Consider the following 11,649-nt stretch of genomic DNA (forward strand, 5'->3'; position numbering starts at 1 on the left):
ATTGCCCGCCTGGAAGTACCGGAAATACTCGAAGAATGCCTACCGTGCAGCCACTTGGCTTCCTCTCATCACCATATTTGGTAGTGAGTGGAAACACCAACCGGATGCTTCACATTTATACATCCGGTGAATTTTCTGTCTCATTGTTCTATCTGCACTACAGCCAAGCCAAATAACTCATCAGTCATTTTAAGTAGAATCGTCCCTTATAGATGACGTCACCAAGCGGGGTCTCAACAACGAGCAGGTGGGCTGGTTTTCAGAAAGAAACAAAAGCTCATTGCGTTGAACGAGAATATTTACGAGAGCATTGAGGTATATTTCTGAGTTTTTGTTGAGGAGCTGCAGTAATGTCTGTAAACTACGCCGCTGGACTGTCTACATATGCGGACAAAGGTGTTTGCGGGCTCCCCGAGGTAAACACACAGGCAGGTGTTAGCTAGCTAGCTAAGTTACTAGTAGCTACAAAGCTTTTCGAGGATTCCCTCTAGTCTAGCCAGAAGTTTACCTACTACCGCAGCACAATATCCAATACTGCCAATATACAGGTAGTTCAAAACTAGCTAGCTAATACTATTATATCTCTGTTACACACCAAGGCTAACATGAACGCCAGTGTAGTGTTTCCCCTACCATTACGTTGTTGTTGCTGGTGCCCTAGTCCTTTTGGCACGTTTTGCCGTGTTCTCCACACACTGCACCGGGCACCCCACTGAAATAGATGAGTCAAACCTGCCCTACACCAACACTACCCTCTACACTCTCTCCCTTCTTTCTTACTCTTCCCACCCCATCCTCTCATCTTCATCCCCCCTTCACTTTCCCCTCATCTCTGCCCCCGTTATCTCCCCATCCCTACTCTCTCCCAGTCGTTTGACAGTAAAGAAGAGTTAAAGGGGAAGGTGGAGGCTCTGGCCCAGCTGATTAGGGAGTCCCAGTACCTGGTGGTCCACTCTGGGGCAGGCATCAGCACCTCTTCAGGCATACCTGACTTCAGGTAAGCCCATTACCATGTACCGCTCAACCACTCAGAGCGCATCGCCATAGGCTAAAGAAGCACACTCTCCTCCACCTCTCCTTGGTTGTAAAAAGCTTGGTTCATGGCTATGCTGAACTGACACAGAGGATTTGGCCAGTTTAGAAATGTATTATTAGTAAAGGCTCGTCATGTTCAATGAACCTACTTGAATTGGATCAGTGTCTTTTTCTCGCTCAAGAAATGGAATCATGAATGATGCATTTTAAACGATTCAAGTAAGAATATAGGAAATGTGAGTCAACGCCATCCTCTTATTTGGCTGCAGTACTGTGGTATCAGCAGAGGGGGGCAGTATAGGCTAGCTCTATTACCAGAGCAATGAATGTACCGTAGTGTTGGCTGGATCTCTGTGATGTTGACTTTCACACCAACTTTCCAACGTTTTATTTTATATTACTTGTCATTACAATGTAATTCTTATTCTCTTGGTCTCTGCTTGTGTCTTCACGGGTTTTCCCTTTTCCCCATTGCTGCTGTGCGGAAAAGGACTAGAGGACTTTACATTCATATTTAATTAATCAGCCTTCTGTCATGCTGGTTTGTCTGCCTGCCTGTCTGTTTGTCCTTGAATTTAATTAATGGTCCATTACTGAAAAACCTAGGCATAAAAAGGAAACGTTCCCCCCTAAAGCCAGTTTGCAGACTTTCATTGCTCTTCGTGTCCAGCGGCCCTTTTCTCTAAAAGATAAGTACATAATACCTGGCTGACGTAATCCTCAAGCCTAATGACTGTCTTACCAAATGGCTGAGTAGCTTTGATCTGGTCTGAGCAGACGATAAGTCACACAGTCAGAGGTGAGAGAGCGGGGGCTGTGTCAGTTAAAAGAGAATGGGAGAGAGGGGAATGCTATGGCCTTCATTCTGTATTCTCAGTATGTCTCGCTCTTCCTCTTGCATAGAAATGCATCTCTTGCCTTTTGAAGCCCGGCAGCTACCACAACAGATGCCACACCTTACTACAGAGATGTGGAGAGATTGCTTGACAGTCTGTCTTGTATGTTGCCCTGTCATAACCTTAGATGTGAGTGTGCGTGCGTTTGTACACACCTCTCACACTTCTATGCTGTCTCCCTCTCTCAGGGGTCCCAAAGGAGTGTGGACAATGGAGGAGAGGGGCGAGTCTCCCCACTTTGACACCACATTCGAGGAAGCTCGGCCCAGCCTCACTCACATGGCCCTGCTGGGGCTGCAGAGAGCCAGCTACCTCAAATACCTCATCAGCCAGAATGTGGACGGCATCCACGTCCGCTCCGGCTTCCCCAGGTAACACTCCTTTGCAGAATAGACTCTGTATCTCAATGGGTTTTTCATGGTTAAATAAAATATGAAACCTGCTATACTATCCCAATGAAACACTACAATCATTCTCTGACCAGGACCCGTATTTATCAAGTGTCTCAGAGAATAAATGCAGATCTAGGATCAGTTTTGTCTTTTAGATCATAAATAATAAGATTCTATGGACAGGAGGGACCTGATTCTAGATCATGACTCCTATTCTAAAGACTCTTTGAATAAGCCCTGGTCTCTCTTGTGAATAGGATTTCATAGAATTGGAACGGCTACAGCTAGAGTGAAATCAATATGATTCAATAGATTAGCAGGAGAATACCATTATTCCAATCTATATGGTATTCAGTTGGGAAGGAAATGCAAAACTAAAGTACTCTGTTCAAATCATAGTTTATTTGTCATGTGTGCCGAATACAGCAGGTGTAGACCTTAGAGTGAAATGCTTACTTACAGGCCCTAACCAACATTGCAATTTGTAAGTAAAAAATAGGTATTAAGTGAACAATAGATAAGTAAAGAAATAAAAACAACAGTGAAAATAACAGTAGCGAGGCTATATACAGTAGCAAGGCTGTAACAGTAGCGAGGCTATGTACAGGCACCGGTTAGTCGGGCTAATTGATGCAATACGTACATGTAGGTATAGTTAAAGTCACTATGCATAGATGATAAACAGAGTAGCAAGAGCGTAAAAGAGGGGTTGGCGGGACACAATACAGATAGTCCGGGGAGCCAATGTGCGTTGCTTCAACACTCATTTACATTCATATAAATTGTTTGTCACTACATACTTATGTTAAATAAGCAGTCTCTTTCTCTCTCTGATTCAGAAATCTGCTCTCTGAGTTGCATGGGAACATGTTCGTGGAGGAGTGTGGGAAGTGTGGCAAGTACGTCTGTTCAAACCACTCTTAGTGAAAGATGTCACACACAACGAATTCAAAAGAATATAAATGTTATGCGCTTCACATTAGAATGAAAGCATAGCGAAACACAGTTCAGCCCATCTTGAACAAAAAGTGTTATTTTGTGTGCCCTCAACTGGTTAATTCATACTGAACCCTCTCTCTTTGTCACACGTACACACATACATCATATAAAAGCCAGATTGATTAACCCTGCACTGTTTTCAATTGATGCTAAGTCTTATTTTTACTGCTTTTTTTCTTCCCAATTTCTTGATATCCAATTGGTAGTTACAGTCTTGTACCATTGCTGCAACCCCCGTACGGACTTAGGGAAAGGTGAAGATGGAGCGCCATGCGTCCGCCAAAACACGACCCCGCCAAGCCGCACTGCTTCTTGACAACACTGCTCACTTAACCCGGAAGCCAGCCGCACCAATGTGTCGGAGGAAACAACGTACAGCTGGCGACCGAAGTCAGCTTGCAGGCACCCGGGCCACCACAAGGAGTCGCTAGAGTGTGATGAGACAAGGATATCCCAGCCGGCCAAACCCTCCCCTAACCCGGACAACGCTGGGTCAATTGTGTGCCGCCTCATGGGTCTCCCGGTCGCAGCCGGCTGCGGCACAGCCTGGGATCGAACCCTGGTCTCTAATGATGCCTCTAGCACTGCGAAGCAGTGCCTTAGATCCGCTGCCCCACTCGGGAGGCATTGATGCTAATTCTAATCTAAATTCTAATCTAAATCTGCCAACACTGTTTCCCTACTTCAACTGTCAATTCCACAAAAATAAACAAGAATAGACAGACTTCTCACTTTCCATATGTTAACAACCTGAGGCAACTTGGGCAAGGGAGGCTGGCTTGTAAGCAGGGGAAATCCATTCCAGCAACATACTAATAGGAATCACTTATCTAGCCTTCAGCCACCATCTGTACTGCCCTACACGGGCATGACAACAGCAAAGTATATACATCAGCCACCTCACACGCTCTTTAAACTCTTTGAAATGTGTTTGTTCGCTGATCTGTGTTGATAACTGTCCATCAGAGTTCTAATACTGAATTATATGGCACTGCCTCACCGAAGGTTCTTCACCAGTAAGTCAATGTGAAAGGCATCACAGGTTCTGATGGATGTGTGGTTTTTCAGGCAGTATGTGCGGGAAAAGGTGATTGGTGTGATGGGGCTGAAACCCACTGGAAAATACTGTGAGGAGGTCCGGGGAAGAGGACTCAGGTCCTGCAGGTAACACACGCACACACTGGGGATTACTCATCCAGCTTCACCGTCTTGGTATTTCAGGGAAATACACTAATAAGATATCAGATCATCACGCTGTATCAGTACATAGCCAGGTGTCTGCTAAGAAATTACCCTAAAGTGTGTGTGTTCACACAGGGGGAAGCTCATCAGTACCATACTGGACTGGGAGGAAGCTCTGCCTGAAAAAGACCTCAACAGAGCCGAAGAAGCTAGCAGGTAAGAGAAAAAGATAGAGAACAAAAGCAGAGCACCTCCTTAAATAAGTAAGTGTATTTCTGTTGGCCCTGTAGGTCAGAACGTTAGGTAACCCTGTTATATGGCGGCACAGTCTTGTGTATGCCTCTATCTATTGATGTGCAAACCACCGCTCCATTTCTGGGTCAACTAATTCCCAACGTAATCCCCTTTAATGGATGACCTTTCTCCTCTTCATTAAATCTACAATTATGCGCGCACACACACATTACACTTACATAATTAGACTGAAATGATTTAGATTAGAACAATTGTCTGTTACAGATCCTTGTTGGCCCTGACCTATCTTTTGAGGAAGGCTAAGTAGCAAATAGGCAGAGGGTAGCATAATTTGTCCGATTTTCTGTAATAATGATATGGGAATAATAATGAATTTTATTTTGGAAAGTGGTGTCTTGCATCGAACAACAACATTTTTAGTCACCTACTTATCTGAAGGACAAGTGGATAAACAGGTTAATGTCAAGCCCTGCATGTTTTTTTTTCAAAAGTCTCGTGAAATTAAGGCCTACAACACACATTGGCTGCTACTGTAGACTGATGGGTTCTGACTTCTAAAATATTGTTAGACATCAGGTATCCTATGGAAAGGAGAAGGCCAGCAGTCTGGTTGTTACATCAGAAGTGAATGGTTATCTGTAGGAGGAATGCATATGGTGGAGTCAAGTAAGGTTGGATTTGAGCCAGGGGCTTGGAATGTACTGAGTAAAGGAAATCACATGGTTGCGGTCACTGATAAGGGTGGAGAGCTGTGGATTTGTGAAGAATGGGGGCCGAGGTTAGGTCACCGTAAGGGAGAAGGAACAGTTTATTACCCACATCACTTAACTTGCTGCCTAGCAATAAAGCTGTAATGTTTAGAGGGAAGGATGAGACTTCACCTAGAGTATATAATATATATACTTGTGCTGGTGGAACCATGTCTTTGTCTGTTCAGCTGTCTGACACATTGGGTGAATCAACTTGGTTTGAGCTTTAATAATTGTCTGTGAGTTTTTACTTGGTTCATTTAGAACCTAACAAGGCTGAATGATAGAACAGCTATTTCCGTGTTAAAATGTTATGGGATGCATTTTCTCCGTTGTTTTTGAAGGTAGGTCACTCTGGTAGGCCTACATTAGGATCAAATAGCCACAGTAGCCTACTTGGCCACTGTTAAAATGGTAACTTAAAGCGGGTACAGCCTCAGTGTCCACAGTGAACGTGCGCAGGAAGTTGCACAGAATCTTCACAACATTCGAGTTTGCAGTCAGCAGACCTGAAATTTGCTCAGTGCCGACATCTTTTTGTGGGAACACAGTGTCTGGGTCTGAACACCTCCCTCTGCAACTGGATAATGGACTGGTGGTGAGGGTAGGCAACATCACCTCCGCCATGCTGACCCTCAACACGGGGTCCCCCACAGGGGTGTGTTCTTAGTCCCTTTGTGTGTTTTTGTTCTGCCTTGTGTTATTTTTAGTATTACTGCATTATTGATACTGCGTTTTTGGGTTTAGAGCTTGCACAAACAGTAGTTCACTTTTCTTGTACATGTGACATTAAAACAACTTAACACAGTGTTCAGTGCATTAAGAAAGTATTCAGGCCCCTTGACTTATTCCACATTTTGTTACATTAAAGCCTTATTCTAAAATGGATTAAATAAAACATTTTCCTCATCAATCTACACACAATACCCCATAATGACAAAGCGAAAACAGGTATTAGACATTTTTGCAAATTGATGAAAAACAGAAATACCTTATTTAGATGTGTATTTGGGCTCTTTGCTATGAGGCTCAATTGATATCAGGTGCATCCTGTTTCCATTGATCATCCTTGAGCTGTTTCTACAACGTGATTGGAGTCCACCTGTGGTAAATTCAATTGATTGGACATGATTTGGAAAGGCACACACCTGTCTAGATAAAGTCCTACAGTCGACAGTGCATGTCAGAGCAACAACCAAGCAATGAGGTTGAAGGAATTGTCCGTAGAGCTCCGAGACAGGATTGTGTCGAGGCACAGATCTGGGGAAAGGTACCAAAAAATGGCTGCAGCATTGAAGGTCCCTAAGAACACAGTGGCCTCCGTCATTCTTAAATGGAAGAAGTTTGGAACCACGAAGACGCTTCCTAATGCTGGCCACCCGGCCAAACAAAGCAATCGGGGGAGAAGAGCCTTGGTCTGGGAGGTGACCAAGAACCTGATGGTCACTGACAGAGCTCCAGATTTCCTCTGTGGAGATGGGAGAACCTTTCAGAAGGACCACCGTCTCTGCAGCACTCCACCAATCAGGTATTTTATGGTAGAGTGGCCCGATGGAAGCCACTCCTCAGTAAAAAGGCACATGACAGCCAGCATGGAGTTTTCCAAAAGGCACCTAAAGGACTCTCAGACCATGAGAAACAAGATTGTCTGGTCTGACGAAACCAAGATTGAACTATTTGGCCTGAAAGTCTCAATGTCCCTGAGTGGCCCAATCAGTGCCTGGACTTGAACCTGATCGGACATCTCTGGAGAGACCTGAAAATAGCTGTGCAGTGACACTCCCCATCCAACCTTGAGAGGATCTAAAGAGAAGAATAGGAAAATTCCCCAAATACAGGTGTGCCAAAGAGGACTTGAGGCTGTAATGTCTGCCAAAGATACTAAAACAAGTACTGAGTAAAGGGTCTGAATACTTATGTAAATGTGATATTTCAGTTTATTTGTATTTATAAATTTACAACAACAATTTAACCAGTTTTTGCTTTGTAATTATGGGGTTTGTGTGTAGACTGGGGAAGAAAAAGCTGTTTTAATTAATTTTAGGATGTAAAGGATGTAAATTTACAAAATGTGGAAAAAGTCAAGGGGTCTGAATAATTTCCGAATGCACTGTATATAGCAGGTTCTATGGTGGTGGACCTGGTTGTTTGTAGGTAACGATTATGGGTAATGTAGTTTTGTGGTGTTTCTCTGTCTAGACGGGCCGACCTGGCGCTGACCCTGGGTACCTCTCTGCAGATCAAGCCCAGCGGAGACCTGCCCCTCTTCACCAAACGCAAGGGGGGCAAGGTGGTCATCGTCAACCTTCAGCCCACCAAACATGTGAGTCTCGCAAACCACACGCACACACATACAAACTCCAACTTAAAAAACACATGAGTAACGCACACACTCACTCACATATACAAGCATTTCGCTACACCTGCAAGAACATCTGCTAAACATGTATGTGACAAATAAAACGATTTGATACACACACACACAACAATCTGTGCACCACTAAACGGACACGCACACAAACCTCAACTTACGTGTAATTAACTCAATCACGCTGTATCCTATTAAACATGAGCTGCGAACATGAACACAATATTGGCCGATTTCCACAAATGATTGTTTGCGCAGTTCAAATCAACTAGCTCTCGGATGTTTACAGCCTGTTATCTTCAGAAGTTTCTTATTGTCACATAGAACCGTGTAATTCTAAGGTCTGGTGTTCCACAGAAGGTTCGAGCTAACAATAGAAACCCAGCTGCATGAATAATTCAGCCAATGTGTTCAGTGAGATCATACTTGATTAATGACTCAACACATTCTCTCAGCTAATCCTACTGCAGGACCTGTAGAAAGTTTAGAGGCAATTCAATGATGGCCTATGTTCTGTAAGGAATACAAAGGCATAAGTAAGATGCAGTAGTGTCTTGATGTGTAGTCCTGCACTTGTCTGGGTGGTTTCGCCCTTAAAGGTGGACAAGTAAAATTTTTGCAGCTGACGGTTCTCATTGGAGGGCCGGCTGTTTTTTGGATCAGGTTACATCACATGGTAAGTATATACTCCTATCCTGGCCCTTCTGTCGTTTGTGTTTTGCAAACACTGACGTGGTAGGTACTAGGTTGTTACTGGTCGAGGTCTCAAGCTCATGTTCCTTTCTGTCTGGCAGGACAAACACGCGCACCTGCGTATCAACGGTTATGTGGACGAGGTCATGAGCCAGCTGATGGAGCTGCTGGGATTGGACATTCCAAAGTGGGACGGGCCCACCGTCTGCGAGAGCTCCACCCCTGACCAGAAACCACTTCCTGCCATCGCTACAAAGAAGGAAGTAAAGAAGGGTGTGAAGAAAGAGGCTAAAAGGGAGGGTAGGAAAAGACTAGGAGAACCAAAGAAGGAAGAGGAGGATGAAGAGAAGATTGCAGTAAAGAAAGAGAGGGCAGAACAAACAACAGAAGAGCATGAGAAAGACCTGCAGGCCTGTACTGACTCTAGCCCTATCCCAGTCCAAACACAGAACCAGGACCTGTCCAGAGGTGGAGACCAGAACGAGGGGTCCAACTCCCCAACCCTCTCCCTCTGACAGTTCAGACAGCCCCCAAGAGCCCAACAGAGTGAAGAATAAGCCAGTAGTGTCTTAGTATTGTCCCTTAATCAGTTCTTATACACACTGACCTAGAACAATGCTGCCTGGGACCAATGCAGAAAGGTCTGTGTAAGTCAGAATGTACAGTACCAGTCCAACGTTTGGACACACCTACTCATTCAAGGGTTTTTCTTTATTTTTGCTATTTTCTACATTGTAGAATAGTAGTGAATACATCTATGAAATAACACATATGGAGTCATGTAGTAACCAAAAAGGTTTTAAACAAATCAAAATATTTTATATTTTTGTTTCTTCAAAGTAGCCACCCTTTGCCTTGACAATTTTGCACACTCTTGGCATTCTCTCAACCAGCTTGGAATGATTCTCCAATAATCTTGAAGTTGGGTGATTGAGGAGGCCAGGCCATCTAATGCAGCACTCCATCACTCTCTTTCTTGGTCAAATAGCCCTTACTCAGCCTGGAGGTGTGTTGGGTCATTGTCCTGTTGAAAAACAAATGAAAGTCCCACTAAGTACAAAAATATCAAATTTTGACTCATCAGACCAAAGGACAGATTTCCACTGGTCTAATGTCCATTGCTTGTGTTTCTTAGCCCAAGCAAGTCTCTTTTTATTGGTGTCCTTTGGTATTGGTTTCTTTGCAGCAATTTGACCATGAATGCCTGATTCACGGAGTCTCCTCTGAACAGTTGACGTTGAGAGGTGTCTGTTACTAGAACTCTGTGAAGCATTTATTTGGGCTGCAATTTGTGAGGCTGGTAACTCTAATGAACTTATCCTCTGCATCAGAGGTAACTTCCTCATGAGAGCCAGTTTCATCAAAGTGCTTGATGGTTTTTGCGACTGCATTTGAAGAAACTTTCAAAGTTCGACATTTTCCGGTTTGACTGATCTTCATGTCTTAAAGTAATGATGGACTGTCGTTTCTCTTTGCTTATTTGAGCTGTTCTTGCCATAATATGGACTTAGTCCTATTTGGTGAAAGACATCTTCTGTATTCTAGCCCAACGCAACAGATTGCCTCAAACAAATTAAGAAGGAAAGAAATTCAACAAATTCACTTTTAAGAAGGCACACCTGTTAATTGAAATGCATTCCAAGTGACTTCCTCATGAGGCTGGTTGAGAGAATGCCAAGATTGTGCAAAGGTACCAAAAAATGGCTGCAGCATTGAAGGTCCCTGGAAATAAGTTTGTTTATGAATATTTATATTTTGTGTTTTTCAGTTACTACATGATTCCATGTGTGTTATTCCATAGTTTTGATGTCTTCACTATTATTGTACAAGCGTTTGACTGTTACTGTATACCTCTGAGGTAGGGAAGGCTTGATTTAAGTAACAGGGAGAACCAGCAGTAGTGCGGCTCTCTAGTGAACATTTCTCAGCAATACAGATATAGAGAAGGGAAAGAAGATCCTTGAATATAATAGTAATCTGACCATGAAAGACATGTACACTAGAAGTGCCAGAGCAAGGCCACACAATCACCCATACTTAATACTTATGCATGCATGACTGTAAGTCGCGTTGGATAAAAGCCTCTGCTAAATGGTATATAATATTTATTACATTTCAAACACCGCTAAGTGAGATATGGGTCAAGCACCCGTTTAGAACTCTGTAGTAGAGCACTACGACATGGTGTCTTGCAGAGGGGGCTAACGGGTGTAAATTGAAGGCAGGTGGTGTGAAATGGTAAAAAGTAAGTGATTTTGCCATAGAGCTAGCATACATGATCACATCTGTGTTTTGTTAGACACTTTACTGTTTATTTGGAGTACGGACACTTCGTTTAGTGATGGGCATTACACTGGGATTTCTAATGCAGTCTAATTTTGTACAGCCATTCTAGAATTGTTTCGCCTCGCAACTCAGTAACTCCTTCCTGTCATGGGAATACTATGACAGGAAGTTTTTTTGTTATTGTATACTCTGCTTCTTGTCACTTTCAAGCCATCTGTCCTAGTTGACTTTCTCTTGAACTTTTATTTAGAAATAATTATGTAGTTTGTTGCAACATTGTTTATTTCTGTACCTTTTTTTTACAGATGTTTTGTAATAAACACTTGATAGACACACAGCGACAATCTGAGAGATGTGTTTGTGTGAGTGATGTCCTAGTTTTTCTGTATGGTTTGTGCTTGGTCCATTTAGCTCAAGTGTTCTGCTCGGCAAACCCAGGGCCCTTGTGGTAAATGCATGTACTCCGTTTGTGTGAGGGGACACTGCTTACACCCATCTGACCTGATCATATTCAGGGGAAGTGTCTAGGTTTGTTAGAGACTAGAGACACCAGAGCCCCATACTACGAAGCAGATTTGAAGAGTTGGCGAGGTAACTTTGTTCAACGGAGTTCAACTTGGGATAACCGGTCATATGAAAGTGGCTTACCTTTTAGTGAGGTACATTTCTATGGCAATGAATCCTTCAGAACTACCCTGCTATGGGGCAGGCTAATTCAAGGCCAAATCCACTTTCCCTGAATGAAATGACTGAGCCGCTAGTTGAGTATCAATGAAATCAGATTCCCTCCCTCG

The 11,649-nt window shown here is 43.4% G+C and overlaps 1 protein-coding gene across 1 annotated transcript; it reads left to right on the top strand.

The window, feature by feature from the left end:
* Nucleotides 1-203: 203 nt before the first annotated feature.
* LOC139376298 (sirtuin 6) lies at nucleotides 204-11,192 on the top strand. Its single transcript, XM_071118674.1, has 8 exons — nucleotides 204-416; nucleotides 870-997; nucleotides 2,120-2,302; nucleotides 3,163-3,222; nucleotides 4,391-4,486; nucleotides 4,640-4,720; nucleotides 7,708-7,831; nucleotides 8,671-11,192. The coding sequence occupies exons 1-8, from the start codon at nucleotides 351-353 to the stop codon at nucleotides 9,082-9,084; spliced, it is 1,152 nt and encodes a 383-aa protein (XP_070974775.1). The 5' UTR covers nucleotides 204-350; the 3' UTR covers nucleotides 9,085-11,192.
* The last annotated feature ends 457 nt before the right edge of the window (nucleotides 11,193-11,649 follow it).

The sequence above is a fragment of the Oncorhynchus clarkii genome, chromosome 20 (assembly GCF_045791955.1).
Source record: "Oncorhynchus clarkii lewisi isolate Uvic-CL-2024 chromosome 20, UVic_Ocla_1.0, whole genome shotgun sequence".
Taxonomy (NCBI): Eukaryota; Metazoa; Chordata; class Actinopteri; order Salmoniformes; family Salmonidae; genus Oncorhynchus; species Oncorhynchus clarkii.